Consider the following 22,499-nt stretch of genomic DNA (forward strand, 5'->3'; position numbering starts at 1 on the left):
TTCACAATATGGGTTTTTCACAATGTTGCCTAAAACACCACTCAAGATTTATAATGTTTTTGAAAAAAAAATGAACTTAGGCTGTTCGGTCGCTTAATAGCAATACGTTGCATTTCTGTGTTCCTGTGTAAATTGTATGAGAATCATTATAGATACAAGGGATCAAATCTTCAAGCCGTGGTTGGCGGTGCATTGAAGGAGTAGGAATTGGTTATTATTTCCATCGTTGGCGGTGACTTACCACTAATTTAAAATTGAAAAGAAGTAAAAAAAAATATTGTAATTACTTCAAAAAACACCAAACTAAAGTATATTCTGTAGTGGTTTTCAAGCGAATACAATCGATAACATCGTTTTTTTTAACCTATAAAAAGAAATATTCCCTCCTCTATTATCTTATATTCCTGAAAAATTGTAGCAATAGTAATGAATCAACATTCAAGTGTCCACTCTTGTGATGTTGAAATATAAAATATACTTTTGTACCGTGAAGTATAGTTTTCAAGTCGACGACGAGAAAGATGCGGTGACAAAGCACCTGAGAGTCTCAGACGAGACCAGGAAGCTGGCGGTCGAGAACTCGGGAAGTCAATTCGCTCTTAACGACTAATGACGTCTCGAGTCTGAGCCATTTAAATACTAAAGTTTCACAAAATTACAATATTTATTATGTGAATATAAAATATTTAATCTATCAATTTATATATTATATATAAAGAGTAACCGACTGATTGACTGACATACCAACGCAGAGCCCAGACTATTGGGGCTATATATACGCAGTGAATTAGCACTAAGGAAGGATAATTGAAAATATAACCCATTTCATGAAAATCCTTTATTTTTGAAGAAAGTGCTGTGGATAATTAGTATTTAACAATTCTGAATTATGATCCTAGTGAAGTTGCGGGAAAAGCGCTACTATAATATATATTATATACATAAATCCCAGTTCGAGCCAATAAAAAAAAATATTGAGTTTTTCTGTCTAAAATTCTCAATAGTCGCCCGGAGTCTGAAAGTTGGAAGTGTGAATACTCCCGTGCCTCGGAAAGCACGTAGAGCAATTGGTCCTGCGCCTGAACTCTTTCCGGTCCTGTCGGATTTCCGTCTCATCGGTTTATGAGAGTTAAGGAATAGAGAATGCACCTGTGTTTACGCACATATTTGTGCACTATAATATGTCCTGTGCTGTTGGCTAATCTCTCTTGAGATAGGCCGCCATTGCCGAAATCGGCCTGGAGGACTATTATTATTATTATTATAAATAGTATAAGCGCTATTAATGAGACTTTATTTTGTATGCCTAACTGAAGAAACTACTAAACCATTATACAAGCAGCGCGTTTTAAAGGTTTTTGGGTATAACAATAATGGTGTATAAATAGTTGCGCTTCGCGGTACACCCGATTTGAATTTAGAATATTGACGTCACAACAATCATGAATTACATGTTTTTGAGTCCAATAAACAAACTCTAAAGAATAATTTGTAATTTTAGTAATGTGTTAAAAATATATCCAACCGAGCAAAAGCCTTATCCCTTTTAATGACAAGGCTTGGAGCTTATTGGGTCATCAGATCCACAGCGGGTTGATGGATACACATATGGCGGAATATCATTAGATTTCCTCGTGATTTTTTACTTTATCCCGGAACACGACATGAATTTTAAACATAAATAAACCCACAAGAACTTGCAGGAGCTTTCCCGAATATTAATATGTTTTATCCACTCGGTTGCCTCGGCTCTATAGAGTAAGTAATATTTACAATGTAATTGAGTTGAATAAAATAATGTCTTACTACAAAGATACCCCAAGTTGCCCTATGTAAGTGATAAGATGCAGTAACATACCTATTTTACAGATAGACAGGTAGAGCAATATGTGATTGCATTTATGTAATAAATTGCATAAAGCATAAAAATATTTAAAATTAATGATTTGAACCTTTAAATATAAATTTTGTTAATGGGATAATTGGTTTAACAGTATGTCTTCTTCACTCTCATGTGAAATCAATAGTGAAAGAATGAGACGTTTCAGTGTTTAATTAAAAACCAGCTAAGTAATAAACATTGCTTAGCGGATGACTAGTTAAACAATGCTGTCTTCTTTCGAATGTCAAATCGATAATGTCAGAAAGAGCGAAATAAATGTTGGTGTAGCAACGTTTATAAGTAAGGCCGTTGATGTTTATTTTGATAAAATATAAAATAGTATTTAATTTGATATGATAATGTTTCGTTCGAAGAAATGAATGTGCTATGATATTTTTGTTTGATCTGAAAATATTTTTATTAAATTAAATTATATTTTTGACATGAGGTTAAGAGAGGTCATCTAAATTAGTTGGTGCTTTTAATTTTATTTAGTTAATTTGTTACTGATATTATAAACGCGAGAGTAACTCTGTCTGTGTGTTACGCTTTTAAAGCGAAACCACTGAACCAATTTTGATAAAATTTTGGTATGAAGCAAGCTTGAACACCAAGGACGGACATAGGCTACTATTTTTGCCTAATACCTGACCCCACTTCCCTCGCCCGCGGGTAAAGTCGCGGGCGAATACTAGATTGTTATAGTTATAATGTTGACGTCGCTTAAGTATACAGTTTTGCACAACGCTTAATATTATAATAATGCATTTACCAGTGCGAGCCTTCTGAAAATTTTCTCACGGGACAAACGGAAGTCGGCCAGTTCCCACCATTGATGACTTTTCTGCACAAACATAATATTAATGGATAATATGTTATTTCAGAAGTTAATGACTCGCGTTTTAACAATATTATCTTTCAAAGAAATTTCTCAGTGCATTAATCAAGATCCTTTTATCTTCCCGTCTAGCTTAAAGCGCCATTAGCGCAATGGTTTACCTAGCGATGTAAAAGTTTCAGGTTCGACCCCTTGGTTACAGTTGTACTCCTAAAATAAGCTGACCGCTTATTGTACGATGAACGAATTTTATTAATTCCTTTTAATATATTATATATTTTAATATATTATACACTAAAAGTACATCTGAGAACACTGGACATTTTAATTATTGAAAAAAAAAACCATTCATTCACACATAAACTGTCACACACACAAATATAAATACAATGAAACATGTCACAAGATATGTGTGTGTCCATATTAATGTATGAAATGCGTGTCTATACACAGTGGAAGTGTTGCCTCTAGAAATAGTACAGTACTATTGCCTTAGGGTATTTGCTTCCCGTTTTCCATTGTCAAGTTACTGATGTAAGGGTAGCAGTCCATCTAGCGACGCACGACATAGCGATGTCTCGCGCAATAGCTCTGCTTCGTTATTGGTCATTACTTCTGTTAGCAACGATTGATTAAAAAGTAGAGTACAAAACTCCTACGCTACTGCTCTAAGAAAAATGTGTTTTTATCTATTTTACGATAATAACGTATTCTAAATTGTAAATAAACGTTAAACATTCAAAAACAAAATTAATTGGTTATCAGCTTAAATGAAATATTTATTTGTAGCTTTCTTTAAAATCTTTATATAATTCACACGTTCAATCTAATTAGTAACAAGTTTAGATCGAACCTAAATTCATTGTACTTAACAAAAACTATAACATTAATTTAAAAATGATTAATTAAAGGTTAAGTTTTAGCGGCTTGGATTATAACTTGGATTGGATTATGGACTATGACTTGAACTAGGAGAACCGACAAGGAACAATAAAAGTAAAAAAAAGTAACAGCCTATTTGTAGGCCCCACTGCTGGGCTAAGGCCTCTACTCTTTTTGGAGCTAATTCCACCAATGCGGGTTGGTGGATTTAGCACACATGGATCAGATTTTTAACCGATATAGTCTGGTTTCCTTATCACAAAAACAAATTACGTTCATGAAAATTGTGTGGCGGTGGTGGTGATTGACGTATTCTAACCACTAGCCATCTGCCATAAGCGATCTCGGATCTGGCATGTCGATAAGAATAATTAATTTAAAATTGAAATAATAAATCATTATTAAAAAAACAGGTATGCTACGGTTAATAAAATAGCACCATATAGCGGTAACATGTGATATATAACAGATAAACAGTCGGCCTTAGTGTATAATATGAATTATAGTTTAGCTTACACATTCCACTCGGGGTCTTAGTGCCGCTCGTGGAATACGAAACGAAACACATCGCATTTTCTAGAAGTTCATCTCAGTTTGTTACAAAGGGCCCTGGCTGAGGCATTTATTTGTAAAAATATTTTCATTGTGATAATATTGCGAAGTTTAATTATTAATTAAGAGAATTATATATATTTTTGTCTGTATAAATTTGTACGTTATTTTTTATTGTTATTCAGGGAAATGCTTATTAATTTCTTCGTCGTATAATAATAATAATCATTATTATTATCTCTTTATTAAATACTCTCTTTCTGAAGAGATTTTCATGAATGTTTTCTCTTAATGTGTTTTAGTGTAATTTAATATGATGCATCATAGCAATTTTTATATAAATACTAACAAACGCCGCGGGTTGTTCCCGGTTACTATTTTTTTTAAAACGATTCGTTTTGTTTACGACCGATCCGTCTTTTGAATCCAGGACCTCGAGACCTGCGCTCTTATATCCTAGCCTGTAGCCACTAAACCAAAAAGGTAGAATATATAATAAATATTTAATTTAAATAAATTTAAAATGTACGAAATATCGTGATAAAGTTAAAGCTTACTCGTGCATTATATACAAATATATGTACATATATCCTCTATAATAAGATAACGTTATGATTGTGTAACGAATTTTATATAAGAATCTCAAACATTGCGCTGCTTCCTTAATATAAATTGGCTTCCTAAGCTTTTACGGTATTCTAGAAAAATCTTTTCATATTTCTTGAAGAATTTCCACAGAACAACATACCCAGTGTATGTGTAGTAAATTAATATGAAAATAATATACGTAAACAATATTTTTATTAAATATTGTCGGTATCGTTTAATTAAAATGTAACGGAATCTTAGATTTTGATGTTGGTAATAAACATGTAAGTACAATAAAGATAAGAAAGATTTTTTTTTTATATTATAGGTAGGCGGATGGGCTACCTGATGGTAAGTGGTCACCAACGCCCATAGACCTTGGCATTGTAAGAAATGTTAACCATCCCATACATCGCCAATTCGCCACCAATCTTGGGAACTAAGATATTATGTCCCTTCAACGAACGCAACGATACCAAGTACTGATGTTTTACGGTAGAATATCTGATGAGTGGGTGGAACCTACCCAGTCAAACTTACAGAAAGCCCTGCCACCAGTAGAGCAATTTATTAAGCTGTTCCGTTAAGACATTTTCCTCTGTCAATAGCTGATTATTAGAGTGAATCGAAGACAATAAGGTGCAGTAATAGCTCCTGTGACTTTAGTTTTTCCAAAGGATATTGTTGAATAGTCTATTAAATTCTTATTAAAAAAATATAAAATTATGCTTACATAAAACGATGCTTACCTTGATTTGAACTAACGAACTCCGGTTAAGCTCCTCCATTACTCTATCCACTGAACTATCTCGATTCAATAAAATGTTCTCTTAGTGCGTATCTGTCATCGTAAAATTGTACGGTTAGTTCAAACTGTCTATAAATTATGAACGGAGCGTTTAATTTATAATAAAACTCATATAATTTTGATAGTTCGGTTAGATTAGGTTCGTGTGTTTATCATTTAGAATCTGGCTAAATTTATTACAAACTATCGTTTCTTACAATTATTCGATAACACAGAATATTTTTCTATTTATACATTTAATTATTATTACTTTGTAAGTTTTTTTTTTTCAACATTTCTCGTTCCTGTTATTCGGTTTCAGGGATACGCAGTTTAATGACGATCTTTTTGTGTAACTCGAGTGTACTCCCCTTTATTTTCGTCAAGTGGGTAGTTGGAAAAATATTACCGCTAGGGTTCGTGTTTTAATTTACGTTTATTTAGGGCCCCAAGTTCCGACGTCGTTGAACATAAGAGGATGGTATTCTTTTGTTGACGGTAACAGGATTTCGTTTTGTTTATTTAATGAACTGAATAAAGGTGTTTTTAGTGACTATTGTTTAGGCTAAAGCAATTTATTTTTTATATACATATTAATTATTTTAATTAATAGACAGACAAACAGTTCAGTACTTTCTTCTCTGTTTGTCATCTAATTTTGAAGAAAGCTTTTGTGTTAATATTTTGGGGATGAGAGGAGAAAAGAGGCTTCATACGTAATGATGAAGTTCGAATATCGCTGTAAACTTGACTGTAGCTTGAAATTGTAAATGAATTTCTTTATCGCGTAGTTTGCTTATCAAAAGTTTTCTATAGCGAAACTTGAACGCTATATAAATTATTTTAAAATCGTACAAAATAACATTACAGTTTAATGTAATTAGCAATTATTTATTATAGAAAAAATATGTGTGTTATCAACTGAGGGTTAAAGGTCGCAACCAATTATTACTAATTAGTTTTCATTAGATTCGTTACTCGGAACAGTGTCGTAGGTTATATGACATCAGATATATTCCAATATGACGAAATGCCGGTCATATTAAAAAACTATATGTACATATTAGGTTTCTGTGAAAATTTATTTTCAAAGTATAATAGCAATGGACGTTTTTTTAAGGAATTACTAATATTCCTGTGTACCCCTCTAATTACAGTTTAGGTTAACCCATATCTGCCCATATCGGCCCCACTGAAAATAAACCACTTTCAGAACTGTAAATTATAAATTACTATTAAAGTTCATTTTAAAATTTTCATAAACAGTCACTAACAGCCTGTTAATGCCCCACTACTGGGCTAAGGCCTCCTCTCCCTTTTGAGGAGAAGGTTTGGAGCTTATTCCACCACGCTGCTCCAAATTATAAAACACGAACGTATCACAACTTAGGCGGCCTTGTTTATAAATATTGCTTAGCGGCTGTTTAATTAAAGAATGCTGTGTCTTCTTCTTTTGAATATCAAATCAGTAATGAAAGAAAGAGAGAAATCAATGTTTAACTAAACATACGCTAACGATAAGCAACATTTATAAGTAAGGCCGTTACCTATATAAGATTTTATTTTCAACAAAACCACAAGTATTTGTAAGCTTTATGCTCAATTGGGCATCAACTGAGTACTAACAAATGGAAGTTAAATATAGGCTACCAATAAAGATGAGCCGCTGTCTTGCCGTATTTTTATATGTGCTTGAATATTTCACAAACTTCATTACCGTCGTATTATTATATTTCTTCTATGGTAATTTGTATACTTATGCAAATATTAAGGTATCATTCTTATTTACGACCTGACGTGATCCATTGATTAGACCGTCGAATGTCAACCGAAGATTGTAAGATCAAATCTAGACGAGCAAAATTGGATTTTTTATGTGATTACTTTTTATTTATAATTCATCTCAGAAAACATCGCTAAGACACCGGCATGTGTCGTAAGTTATCTAGTTCCAAAACCTTTTCCAAAAGAGGCTTGGCCCAGCTGTGGGACGTCTGTTTTCTTGACAAAGTTGTATATCTAATAATAGATGGCTATTTTAGCGATAAGACTGCCTTTTATACATTAATATATTTTTGTATATGTTTATAGCTGTAGGTATCTATAACTATTTTGTTGTACAATAAATCATATTCAATTCTATTATAATAAAATTGTTTATTGATAGACGAATCGGTTCTCTTTAAAATTAATAATAATATGGTTTATGTTTGTTTCAGGTAAGGAGACGGTGTTTTAACTGCATGGCATGATTAGTAGACGTGTGATATTTTCGCTGCCATTCCGCCGGTAAGAAAATCTTCAATAACAACTGGTGGCGGGCATATATTAGGGCTGCCAACTGTCTAATGTTCGCTTGAAGTAAAAATATTCAATGTATGGCTGTTCTGTTTTCTTAATATAGATATATGTCACAATAATAGTTTTGCTTCGATTGTCTAGTAAGCAAATGTCGAATATATATAGTATGCGATCATAATTATATAAGTATTATTTTAGCTAGGCATGCTTCTTAGATAATTGTTTCTAAAAATTTGATTCGTGCTGCCAACCCTAAAATTTTACTTGACATGTAATTAAGAACAAGCCGTACAGCCGTAACGAACACCAAAGCCTCCGCCACACCACGCTTTACACCTGTAATACTTAACGACCATTATGGCACCCTCGAGACATACAAAAAGCTTAAGGTTTCATATATTTCTCTGTGAAATATAGCATAGAGAAACTAGAGCATGCATTGCATTTACATGAACTTACTGCCAAAGGAAACGACGAAGAAAAAAAAATAAAAATGAAATAGTCATATGTTGCTTTATTAAAATCTCAATTTAATGCTTTTCAAGTTACATTATATATATCAGTGTTTGAAAGAAAACTGAAGATAAAATATTATCATATTAACAGAAAAAAGTAACCGTCACTGGATGCCTGGATAATTTTCTTATTAATAATTAATAATAAAGAGGTATATTGTATACGCAACAGGAAGTATACATAGAACGGCGATGGCATAAGAGCGCGCTATACCGTATGCCGTCACGGCATTCGAGTCGGTTAACCGCGAAGCGATACTTTCCTGTAAATAATACATACATACGACCTTTTATACTAACAGCAACAATACATGTTAACGATTTTATAATATTTTTTTAAGATCTCGTTCATGAGTGTATCAACATAAAGCATGACTAGAGGATTGTTCGCAAGCGAAAGTAAATTATTATAGTTATATCAAAATCCTATGTGAAGTGAACAAACAAACAAAGTAAGCACATTATCGTGCAAAAATACACCGTAGACGGTTTGAAAATATATTTTGCAAGGTATTAGATTAAGCACTTGAAGCCATTTAAGATGTTATTGTCGTCATCAGCATGTAATAATTTCTGTTACTTTAAGCGGCGTTAACTCGTGTTTTTAAAAAGCCATCAAGCGGTCTCTTCACTTATGACGTATGTGGACTGGCCCTTGATGATATTTCCCATTACGTTTTATATTCCTTTTTCCACCGTAACGATCGTTTTATTCTCGATTTAGATGATAAACGAAACGAAGGTCCTTATAGAGTTACGCTTGAATTGCGTTAAGAACATATAAAATAGAAAGGCTCGTTCCACGCTTGTGATTGTTTGATAAATATTTTCTCGTCTGATGCCTTATACTATTATCATATATTAAAAAAAAGTATAGTTGTTGATGGTACTTGCGTAAAGATTCAGACATGTTGTAATTACAATCAACTAAAATAATAATAATAAAAATATTACCCTAGTTTCGATTTAATATTGTATATAATGTATAAATAAAATAAGTCATGTTTATATTGTTTTAGATTTATGTTATCTATAAAAAAGGTATGTTTATTCCTGAAGAAATAAAGAAGTCAGTGTACTGTTACATTACCTAAATGCGCAAATTTTACGGTTGGCAGCACTGACAATTATGCTTAATGCCTCACACAGAATGTTGGAGTACTCGGATCCTACTGACATTAGCAATACGTGTAACGGAGTACGCCCCTTGTTCCATAATTACACCTGTTTATTCATTTTTACATTGAAAACAATGCATATCGTGTTGTACTATATTTTTATTAATGATCTTTAATAAATTGTTATCTGTGGGCCTTGATCGATTGAATCGATTTTAAATAATTAAGTTATTTGAATAATTGTCATGTCATTTTTAATATTTAAAATATTATGTTAAGAAAAAAGTGACGTGTAAATATTGAATAATTTCTGTACCTGAATTTGTTTAGTCTATTCTACTTTTCGTTACAAGGACTATACAGTCCTGAGTGACCATAATGATTGCCTTAGTATGTAAATGTTGTATACGTTTAAACTCATACACAATTTTTTTTTCTATTTTTACTTCATATCTAATAAAGCACATTATTTTATGATGAAACACAACTAAATACACTTAAAAAAAGGCATAGAACGCGTTCAATTTTATCTGCTCCTTTTTGATGCACGCCACTGTATTTGCTATTATATTTTATACAAAACACTTACAATAAACACGACGCCTACTTACTTGCTCCTATCTTCTTTGGCAACATTAATAGGGTTGCCAGGCCTTAAAATAGAAAAGACGCACTCGGTATTGAACGTTCTTTTTTTTTAATCGGACGTGAATTTTAAACGCCGAATATATGTCTTAAAGCTGCTAATTTTTTTGATTACATTCAGCGTTACTTTGCTCATCAATTGCGATTGCGTTACTTGAGAGTAATATATTTGTGTAATATACTATCAAAAAGGCTTAATAAAAACCAAGACAGACAAGACATTCAATTGTTTAGCCGGACCCGATCATAAAAGCAAAACATGTTATTCTAGAAGTAGGCTGGTGGTGGTAGAGCTTTGTGCAAGCTCGTCTGGGTAGGTACCACCCACTCATCAGATATTCTACCGCAAAACAGCAGTACTTGGTATTGTTGTGTTCCGGTTTGAAGGGTGAGTGTGCCATTGTATTTACAGGCACAAGAGACATAAAATCTTAGCTCCCAAGGTGCGTGGTGCATTGGTTATGTAAGCGATGGTTAACATTTCTTAGAGTGCCACTGTCTATGGGCGTTGGTGACCACTTACCATCAGGGGGCCCATATGCTCGTCCGCCTTCCTATTATATTAAAAAAAAAACATGGCAACCCTAGACTGAACGCCAGTATCTAATATGACAAATTTGTACCGCGTAGGATGTCTAATTGTGACTTCCTACGACATTAAGGTGGCTTTTATGCTATTATTATTAAATAAAAGGTATTTCTTCATTGCTACTTAAAAAAAACAGATTATTCCAGTTGTAACTGGTTTTTGTAATATACCGTTCAGTTATATAAATGATAAAAATAACTGTCAAAAGCGCTTTAATTAATTACGTAATTAAATATGAAAGGTCAAAATTATTCAAACAATTATTAACATGGTTTTAAATAAAACATGAAACGCGAATAAAGCGCTTTAATTCGTATATCAAAGCTGTCAAACTGAATCGCATATTATGTTGTGGATTAGTCTAGAACTTATGATATCTCACTTAAATCCAACTCATTTGAATTAATATTAAATACATTCGATTATCAACTCTGTTCACTTGTATTAAGACTTTTTTGTTTTGCGTGTATGATGGAATATTGTCGTGTTTAATATATCAAGGAAATTGTTGATTTCCTTTAAGGGTATGAAACTTGGTTTGTCACGATTTGATACATATTACCTGCCTCATGCGTACTGGGACTGGTCTCGTTATAATAGGTTTTAATTAAAATTGATTGATATATGTTTTAATATACAATTTCACAGTTATTTTACCGTTTTATTGATAAAGAAAATAAAATGTTTAACGATATATTTTAGGTTAAGTGTTGGAATACGACGTCAAAATATACATACAGGTTGCTTATGAGATTTTAAAATTAAAGTAACAAAAATTGATATGATTTTTTCATTCACATTCAATGATTTAATTAAACATAAAACAGCCTTAATATATGTAAACATTTAAATAAAAATAATAAATTCTACATAATAAATAACAATGGTCGCCACTTAACTTCTCTCGGTTACTTCAGATGTTTCATTTAAAAAAAACAACTCTTTTAATTTTTGATTATAATAATAAGGTACATATAAATTATTACAAAAAAATATTCCCGCCAAGCTTTGACGCTTAACGGCATGATGCTCTTGATTTACAATTAAATGATAATAATTACATTAAACAAAATAATACAAACTAATTTATCTATAATCACATTACATACAAATAACTGTGCTCTGTGAGTTTGTGTCTCGAGGACGATACGTTTTATTCAACTCCTTTGATTGTTTATTATCTTTTAACAGATTGCTTACAAAAACAAAGTGAAAGTAAATTCTGATATCAATTGCTAACTAATAATAATGTTATAATCCAATAAAATGAACTACCTTTGGTAATTTACGGAACGGTAATTACAATATCGATTGACGAATTCGTCAGTGTATAGATATTTTTATTTATAATATTTACTTTTATTTCTTGGGTAATGTATATATATATATAAGAATAACTGTATTCATGGTGCTAGCCCCCAAATTACTGGGGGCTAGCACCATGAATATTTGCAAGGACCCCCTTTTATGCAGTAGGTTCACACTTAGGTAGGATTTTTGTATGAAAATCTTACATTTTTGAAGAAAGATCTATGTTAATATTAGGTACAGACGATCTTATATGCATATATAATTATTTTTACTGGTGGTAGGGCTTTGTGCAAGCTCGTCTGGGTAGGTACCACCCACTCATCAGATATTCTACCGCAAAACAGCAATACTTGATATTGTTGTGTTCCGGTTTGAAGGGTGAGTGAGCCAGTGTAATTACAGGCACAAGGGACATAAAATCTTAGTTCCCAAGGTTGGTGGCGCATTGGATATGTAAGCGATGGTTGACATTTCTTACAATGCTAATGTCTAAGAGCGTTGGTGACCACTTACCATCAGGTGGCCCATATGCTCGTCCGCCTTCCTATTCTATAAAAAAAAAAAAAAAATATATTCTTGAATTTTTAAATATTGAGTTGGAATTTTTGAAGCGTTCTATATTATTTCATCTGTTAATAAGTTGAACCGGATGTGGTTATATCGTGTGTGTACACTAAGTATTAATTGAATGATATATGAAATATTTATAATTATATGTCTATAGACTTAACTGCATAATTATGCAAATAGAATTGCAAATTTGAATTTCAATCTAATCATAATAGATGCAAGCGAGGGGGTTGTATCGATTTTAATGCAATTACAATCAGTCTGGCCCTTGCAGCCGACGAGATATTATATTCCCCCTTAGCAAAACTGCAATGTTGCAACCATTCGAATTGATTTGAACTCAAATAAATCAAAATTATTGCTTGATATATAGAGAGTAAGTGCCACGTTATATTGTATATCTAAAGAATAACGTAAAAAATATTAAAATATAAATTATTATTTTTGCGCTCATTATAAAATAATAATATTTTTTTTGAATAAATATCCCGTACGAAGATATGTCTTGTTTGTATCCCTGCCGAGAACCGAGAACGGCTTGGTCCAGTGGCTAGAACGCCTGAATCTTTGGTTCAAACCCGGGCAGGCACCACTAAATTTTCCTGAGCTTAATTTCTGTTTGTAATTCATCTCGTGCTTGATGGTAAAAGAAAACATCGTGAGGAAACGTGCATGTGTTTAATTTCGCTGAAATTTTGCCACATGTGTATTCCAACAACCCGCATTGGAGCAGCGTAGTGGAATAAGCTTCAAAACGTCTCCTCAATAAAAGAGAGGAGACCTTAGCCCAGCAGTGGGACGTTGACAGGTTGTTAATGCACTACCCCTGCCGATAAATGTATAATTAATTCAGAACAGTTGAATAGAAATGTAGATTCGTTACTGTCTTATTTTATTTCTCGCTCAGTTGACGATTCCATCCAATTACGTCAAAGGTCTACCCCGAAAATATTATAAGGGAATTGATATATTATGCGTAAAAGCTTGTGTCGTTTCCGCCCACGACTTCGTGCGCGCGCGTGTGTATGTGTGTGTGTGGGGGGGGGGGTGTTAAGTACCTATTATTATTTTCTGTATGATACGATACGTTTGTAATATTAGTTTATTAGTTAGGAAGAGGTTCGATTTTTGAAAACAGTTGATTACATTTCAATTAATACATTTTAAATAATTTGAATAATAGTTACAAGAAAAAAACAACACACGTGGCTTTGTCACTGTAATCAAATGAGCTCAAATTCGATGAACGAGGATCTTAGTCGACTCATATAACAATCATTATTTGGGATGAGTTGGCTCTTTTCAGATCTGCTGGAAACCACACGGTAAGTAAATATTACTAGTGTTCGCCCAGTGGTAATAATTCAGCCATAATCATTATTAAATATTTGTAAAATGTTTTTATTGATAATAATATAGGTCGGCAATAGCTACTAAACAAAAATGAAAACGATATTCGGTTTATAAATAGCGGAGTTAAAGTCAGGTACTGATCAGTTACGTATAAATAGACAAAGCTATTTATATATAGATATTTAAGTTACCAAATTTCACATTAACATAATTACAAAATAAAACTGATTTCTTTTGTACCGTAAAAAATATAAGCATATGTAATAGTTTTAAACTTTTGTCTCCGTTATAAAATACAAAAATTATCGTATCATAAATTGTTCATTTTTACGATTTAAAATTTACTAGTTTTATATCAGCTATAAACAATGAACTGTCATTTACTATACCCACCATTGATATTGGATATATTAAAATGTACGTCCTGAAGTTACGTACGGTACGTTAAGTGCTAAGCTACAATGAAATAGAAATATATGGTTTATCAAGAGTCTTAGATATGTCTTAGTGTCTAACACGTGATTTTTAATCGAAGGTTCAAAGCCAGGCAATCCGTGTTTTTACGTGCTTAAATTTTTTATTCATTCTCAGCGGTTCAAGAAAATATCGTCAGGAAATTCGCCTGTGTCGGATACAATTCAGTCACAGTGTATCCGGATAATTCAGCAGGTAGCAATGGCAATAGGTAATATAATAAGTTAATTGTTACTGAGCTCCTATCGATGCCAGCCGCCATATGTATGGTGGCGAATACCAAACCCAATAGCGAGAAAAGTCGGCCAGACAAGCAACCTGCGAGTGACAAGCGTCTTCAAAGAATGCAGAAATATATTTGTTGCGGTGGCTTATAACACTGCTCGACCACAAATAAATGAGATTATGCATAGCAAGTAATAATATTCTGCCTGATATGTATTGATAAAGAAAAGATGCATTCTCCATTTCATGAATATATATATTTTTATATAGCAGAAAGCAATATATACCTGATAGTTATTGGCCACATTGGTAATTATTGTGTATGGAATGCCCCATGGCCTTCAACCAAGGACTCTTTATTGCAATTGACTGTACTTACATTGGCTCACTCACCGTTTAAAGCAAAACCTAACAATGTTCGCATTGCAGTCTAACGGTAGTATTGTGCCATTATAATGTGCCAATTTTTTTTTTATAAAATATCTTTATGCATTTTATCGCTTGTAAGCTAACATTAAGTTGCGTAAGGTTCCCGCACGAGATAAGTTATCCTCAGTATCCGGCGCCCACGCACCGCGCACCACGTTAGAGCCATTAGCCTTTTATTGGTTCGCTTTTGTATTGAAATCATATTAAGTACCCGATAAATTTATGTGTCAAATTTTAATATTTACTTTATCAAACATACATAAATATATATGTATATTCAATATAATTACGTGATATCATATTTAAAATATACTTGATAATAATGATTTCTTTATTTAGAGTGAAGGAGTCACGTGAAAGAGCTTTCACTGTGAACTTTCTGGTTATTCAAAAAGAGAATGACCGATAAAGTGAATGAGTGAGATGAAAAATTAGAAAAGCGTTGAGTAGAAAATCTCCAGATGAACGAAGTGCTTTGTCAAACAGAACTAAATCGAAGAAAATGTATGTGTTCTACATTGTGTTGTTTTCAGCACCAAATTTTCGTGCCAAATTTTGGCTCAATTGAGTGGAACTGTTTTTTAAAGATTTGAAAGTTTAATAAAATGTTGGTTGTAAAGTAATCGATATATGTACTGATAGTTTATCTATGTAATTATGATGTTGCTTTTAGCGTCATGTAAAAGTCTTGAATGCCCAGAACAAAGGAAATGCAAATCAATACAAATCTATACTCTGCGAGTTTCATCGGTTTCGGTAGCTCGGCATATCCTTTTCTATACCGCTGTCAACGGGCATGCAAAATTTCATCATCGGTTTTTTTTATATAGAATAGGAAAGCGGACGAGCGTATGGGCCACCTGACGGTAAGTGGTCACCAAACGCCCTTAGACATTGGCATTGTAAGAAATGTCAACCATCGCTTACATAGCCAATGCGCCACCGACCTAAGGAAACTAAGATTTTATGTCCCTTGTGCCTGTAATTACAATGGCTCACTCACCCTTCAAACCGGAACACAACAATATCAAGTATTGCTGTTTTGCGGTAGGATGTCTGATGAGTGGGTGGTACCTACACAGACGAGCTTGCACAAAGCCCTACCACCAGTAGAACCGGTTCAGTAGTTAAGACGTAAAAGCGTTACCAATAAACAAACTCACTTTAGCATTTATAGTATTAGTTATTCAAGTAGTCTCTCAAGTGGTCTCCTGTGAGCTCTTCTGAATAGTCATTTTATAAGATTTGCTATTAGATTTCAATTAAGAGCTATACAGATTCGGAATATATAGCAGATTCTGCTGTAGAACTGGCAATAGTCTCGGTATTTACTCTTATCCGACATTAAATTACATATCTTGCATGAAAATCATTGAATGATAAAATCGACGCTTTTTTATCAGCTATATAAAATTTTTTGTATGTTATTTTATTTTAAGAATAATAATAATGATATTTAATAAAAATATATATATATAATGATATAAATATTTCAATATCTCAATAATCGCAAAGTAACTTGGATGCAACAGCTCATCGTCACCTAACTACTCGGAGCGTTTCAAAGGCAGACAAATTCGATGTTAATCTCATAACGAGACTGTGGAATGATTTTCTCTTTAACGATATCAAAAACAGCGTCTATTCTCAACGGAGATTAGCCAACTACCTCGTTTGTCTAATACATGCAGATTCCTAGAGATTTGGATCTGATAAGGAATTTTAAAAAGTAGTCCGGAATGTGATGTTTAGCAGACTCTGACATTTGGCTCTGATCGTTTAATAATAAAGTATAAAGACGAGCCGGTTGGCGTGATTGGTAGATACTTGCCTTTCACGCCGAAGGTTGTGGGTTCGATTCCCACCCAGAACGGACATTTGTGTGCATGAACATGTCTGTTTGTCCTGAGTCTGGGTGTAATTATCTATTTAAGTAAGTATTTCCAAAAAAAAAAGTAGTATATCAGTTGTCTGATTTCCGTAGTACAAGCTCTGCTAAATTTGGGATCAGATGGTCGTGTGTGAAAAATATCCCAGGATAGTACTATATTGATTTATCTGTTTGTGACACAAATTTGCTTAGCACTTCTGCGATCATTCACCTCAAAAGGTCGTTACATCTGAATTTCTACTTCCTCTGTAATGGGAAAGTTTAGACGTCATCCGTAATTTGTCTTAGTGTGCGTTAATATTTGCGATGTCGTTAAATGTCGCTTAGAAGTTGCAGGAAACATCAAAAGATAAAGCAGTGTTTCACAAACTTTCCGCTATCTCAACTTCTTAATGCACGTTAAACTTTATATCTAAGATTTTGTTCTTCCTTAAAATATCAAGACAATTATTTCGTGTTTGATAATGCGACTTAAACATTACGACAGTTTTTGCCAAATGAAAATTTTTATAACTTTTGCATTCATTCATTCATTCATCCAAAAATATATATTAAATGTAATTTTAATTATACATATAGACTAGCTTTTAGTTCTGGTTTCATTCATTTTTATTAAAGTAATTTATCAGACATAGACATGCAAACAGACCATCTGATAATCCTTTAGATATATACACTGGATCGGTAAGATGTATTAATGGTACTGGCACTTTGTAAACCGTTAATACAACGCTAACCATGGTAGGAAAAGGTCTTATATCATTCCGTAAAGGCCTCCTCTCCTCTTTTTGAGGAGAAGGTTTGGAGCTTATTCCACCACGCTGTTCCAATGCGGGTTGGTGGAATACACATGTGGCAGAATTTCAGTGAAATTAGACACATGCAGGTTTCCTCACGATGTTTTCCTTCACCGTAAAGCACGAGATGAATTATAATCACAAATTAAGCACATGAAAATTCAATGGTGCTTGCGCGGGCTTGAACCCATGATCATCGTTTAAGATTCACGCCTTCTTACCATTGGGCCAACTCGGCTTATATCATTTGTCTTTTTATTTAAATTCTTTCTATATAGAGTATTGTGTCCGATGTTAATTACTAATAGAAAAAAGGTTTAGTCTGTTTGTAATCCAACAGCAAAACCGCTAAATTGTTTATGTATGTAACTTTGCTCGCTCGCTCACCATTGAAACCTTCTTTCTGTTTTTAGAATAGCTAAATTATGTAAAAGGATACATATAGTTTTGTACTTGTGCATATAATTACGGTTTAATTAATAAGTGGTACCACACTGGTGGTAGGGCTTTGTGCAAGCTCGTCTGGGTAGGTACCGCCCACTCATAAGGTATTCTACCGCAAAACAGCAATATTTGATATTGTTGTGTTCCGGTTTGAAGGGTGAGTGAGCCAGTGTAATTACAGGCACAAGGGACATAAAATCTTAGTTCCCAAGGTTGGTGGCGCATTGGCTATAAGCGATGGTTGACATTTCTTACAATGCCAATGTCTAAGGGCGTTTGGTGACCACTTACCATCAGGTGGCCCATATGCTCGTCCACCTTCCTATTCTATATAAAAAAAAAGAAAGTAAAGTAACTAAAAATATATAATTGTATCAAAATCAATATATTAGTTATAAACATTAAAGGCAATAAATTAAATGTTTCTGCTTAGTGAATTAATAGTTAAATGTTACGCAAAATATCTAATAAACATAAATATATACAAGTATTTCACAATCTTACTCTTATCTTTACAAATGATATACGAGATTTATTTATACTTCATTAAAATGTTAGTAACGTGTTTATGTCGGGCTCAGCTGATAAATAGGTTGTGTCCTTTAAGTAAAGGCTTTACGTCAATATTGCGTATTTCAGCTTTAACCGAGTAACTCTGGAACATAAAGATGTAAGCCAATTGGAAAGGCATCTTGTTACAAAATCGTGGGAACGCGGAATGTGTTGTTTGTATTGAGTAATTGACAGGTGTTGAAAATTAAACGATTTTTGTATTTGCATGACAATTGTAACACAACTTTAAGCCTCATGTTTTTATTAATATTTTCAAAACGAACAATATTAGGTATATTTTAATTATTTTATATAAAATATGAGAGCGGAGTGAGTATGTATATCAGTAAACTGATTATGTTATATAAAAATAAAACAATTGAACGTCGCACGATGTCGAAATTAAAGCTACATTGAAACTGTTTATAAATATAAATAATGACAAATATTGTCGTAATGCCATCACAAAACCTACGCGTATTGCAAAATTCAAGTTTTCAACAATTGTATTTGCGACCGTTTAAAAAAAAATTGGCCTCGGTTTGGAGACGAGTGTAGGCGTTGTCCTTAAAAAGAAGAAATGCTATCAGACTCGAAGGACCAGTTATAAATATTGAAAATTGATATGTTAATAGTTCGATCAACAATAATCTTTGTTTTAATATAGTTATTATATGAGCGTATTTAATTGTTAAGTTATCGATTAAAACTTTGTATCTATACTGGTGGTAGGGCTTTGTGCAAGCTCGTCTGGGTAGGTACCGCCCACTCATAAGGTATTCTACCGCAAAACAGCAATATTTGATATTGTTGTGTTCCGGTTTGAAGGGTGAGTGAGCCAGTGTAATTACAGGCACAAGGGACATAAAATCTTAGTTCCCAAGGTTGGTGGCGCATTGGCTATAAGCGATGGTTGACATTTCTTACAATGCCAATGTCTAAGGGCGTTTGGTGACCACTTACCATCAGGTGGCCCATATGCTCGTCCACCTTCCTATTCCATAAAAAAAATAAAATCAATAAACTCTTCCAACCTTTAATACTTTAATTAAATAAAACTGTGTAAATATTTTACACAGTATTTTTATTGAAAGACTGCTTGGCAAAGGCCTCCTCCCCTCTTTAGAAGAATGCTTTTTTGGAGCTTATCCCACCTTCACAATACGACTTAAAGCTTTCAAAGTTCTGTTTGGTGGATACACAAGTGACAGTATTTCACAAAACACACACAGGTTTCCTCACGATGTTTTCCTTCACAAACGAGCGCGAGATGAATTTTATTATAAATAAGCACATCTTATGCATATGATAACGTACTGGTGTTACATAACTGCGAACCCGCGACTTTCGATAAGGACCCACTTTTTCGATTCGCTGAGATCATTATTTTATTATTGTGATACGTTAAAACGCACCCAAATACGATACTTCACATATATTACGAAAGCAAAAATCAAAATAAAATGCACAGGCTGTGGTACAGAGAGAAAGAGAGAGAGTATTAATGGAGAAAACTGACGAAAAGTTTTAGAAATAAACGGTTACAATATTTGAGCTAAAAATAGTATGCAAAACTCATCGAATGTTCGCAACGACGGCTGCGGGTAGATGAGTTACAAAAGCGACCGTCGCCCGATGTGTTACATACTACGGGTTTCGTCGGAGTATGCCTGAGAATGCATTTAAAAAAATATATTATTTTAAGTATTATAAAATTGTTACGTTGTTATTTATTTGTTGGTGTAGTTTGTTCAAATGTATATGTATCAAAATACATAAGTAACAATAAAAATAAAATATTACGTGTGTAAACTTATAATTCCAGTTTCATAACTGGACAAGCATCGTTGAGTGTTTTTGTGTTTATAATTCATTTCGTACTCGGCCGTAAAGGCAAATATTATGAGGATAATATCCACCACATGTATCCACAAATCCTCATTGGAGCAACGTGGAGAAAGGAGGCCTTTTTTATAAAACAGGTGGTTGAACGGTATAACTGGCCACTTGATAGTAATCACTATTATATATTTTAAACATAATAAAATTATAATAACCTTCGATCATATTAATAGGCACTTGACAACACACACCGTGAATAATTTGCTGATTTTGGGTTTAACGTGTTACGTCCTTATGGCTGCAATCACACTGGCTTATTCAATAAACAAATTAGAACACAGCAATATGAATTATCCTGATCGGCGGAAGAATAACTAGTAAATGGGTGGTACTCACCCAGAGCTCTTCCACAGATGAAATCTGTATGTATTAATGTTTTATAAGGTTTTCCTTTATAATATTTCGATATAATATAATCATAGCAACACCCATCAGACGTGTCCTGCATATATTATACCAACAGTGATGGCAGTCGCACGAAAATGTGGGTACTATAAAAACCATGAAAAAATACATATATTTAAGTGTCGACTTTCATAGCTATCGGTCAAACAGTGTCGAAGTCTATTAATCTCAAACAGATATACAAAAAACATTTTTTATATGTATACCGTAAAAGTTGTACATTTAAAGGATTTTTAAAAATGCCTCGTTATTTAGGTCTTGGGTTCAAACGCCAAGCCGGGCTCGATAAAAAATTATTGAGTTGTTCTATCGATAATTCTACGTACGAGCACGATTTCTGGAAGTTGGAAGTGTGTACACTTTCATGCCTCGGAAAGCACGTAAAAGCCACACACTTGCGCGCTATATATTCTGTGCATTATATGCCCTGCACAGTTAGTTAATCTCTCTCAAAATTAGCCGCCGCGGCCGAAATTGGTCAACAGCATCATCATCAACATAAAAGTTCAGTCAATGAATTTGGCGATATTAAAAAAAAGTAATCGGCCGGACATTATTTATATCTTAATATTGTTAAGTAAATTATACGATATACCTGTGAAATTTACATTCAAATTCGCGCCGGGCTTAAGTTACGTTCAATGTACCAAGTAATGTATTAAACGTGTTAAGTTGCAACTTTGTAACAATTATAAGTTGATTCTTTATGCTTTTATGTATGTTAACTTACAATTGATTCGTTTTCGTTGTATTATATTGACATGCTTGAAATTCCTATAAGATTGTTTTTATTTTGTATTTATTAATAAGATACTTTTCGGTTAATTTGTTTAACTATATAAATTTTATTTAAGTAAATTTTTGATTTCTTGTTTTACAGTTTCATTTATATTTTTAGTTATTATATAACTTATGTTATATTATATCAAAATGTACTTTATTCACTTATATAAAAGCATTTTTGAATCGGCATTACTGAACCGGCATTTTACAAGATTTTAATTCTAAATCTATCAACGGTCATAACGTAAATTCTACCGAGCGGGACCACTAGTAACGCAATGTTATAATTGCTGTTGTGAAACTTGGCCTTGTTGCTAGTCACGTGGTACCCTGACTGTGTTTTCTTAGAATAAGTAAATAATTTAATAATTATATAAACTGTCGACAATTTGAAAAGGTGATATGAATATTGAATTAAGAGATAGGTTATTCAACTACTATTTAATTATTTGTTATCTTAAATATATTTTATATATATATATGTGTGTGTAATTTTAACTAAAGAAACAAATTTTAATTAAAGAAACAATCAATCAATCGCCAGACAAATTTCGAAGAATACACATAAGAAAACGATTTAACAATTTCTCACGCGATTTCTATACTGGATTTATGTGATTCGTAATAACAATAAAATGATAGCCCGGGTTCACTGACCCATCGTAG

General features: G+C 33.0%; 1 protein-coding gene across 4 annotated transcripts in view; it reads left to right on the forward strand.

Moving 5' to 3' along the window:
- The window catches only part of LOC126777150 (focal adhesion kinase 1), a 168,481-nt gene that overhangs the window by 67,732 nt on the left and 78,250 nt on the right, over window positions 1-22,499 (forward strand). For 2 of the 4 annotated variants that reach the window (XM_050500070.1, XM_050500071.1), the window contains exon 3: window positions 7,749-7,818. The exons of the other annotated variants lie outside the window; for them this stretch is intronic. In XM_050500070.1, coding sequence (XP_050356027.1) covers window positions 7,778-7,818 — 41 coding nt within the window. In that variant the 5' untranslated portion in view covers window positions 7,749-7,777. The remainder of the gene's footprint in view (window positions 1-7,748; window positions 7,819-22,499) is intronic. 4 annotated transcript variants of the gene reach the window in all.

This window comes from Nymphalis io, chromosome 22 (genome assembly GCF_905147045.1).
Source record: "Nymphalis io chromosome 22, ilAglIoxx1.1, whole genome shotgun sequence".
NCBI lineage: Eukaryota > Metazoa > Arthropoda > Insecta > Lepidoptera > Nymphalidae > Nymphalis > Nymphalis io.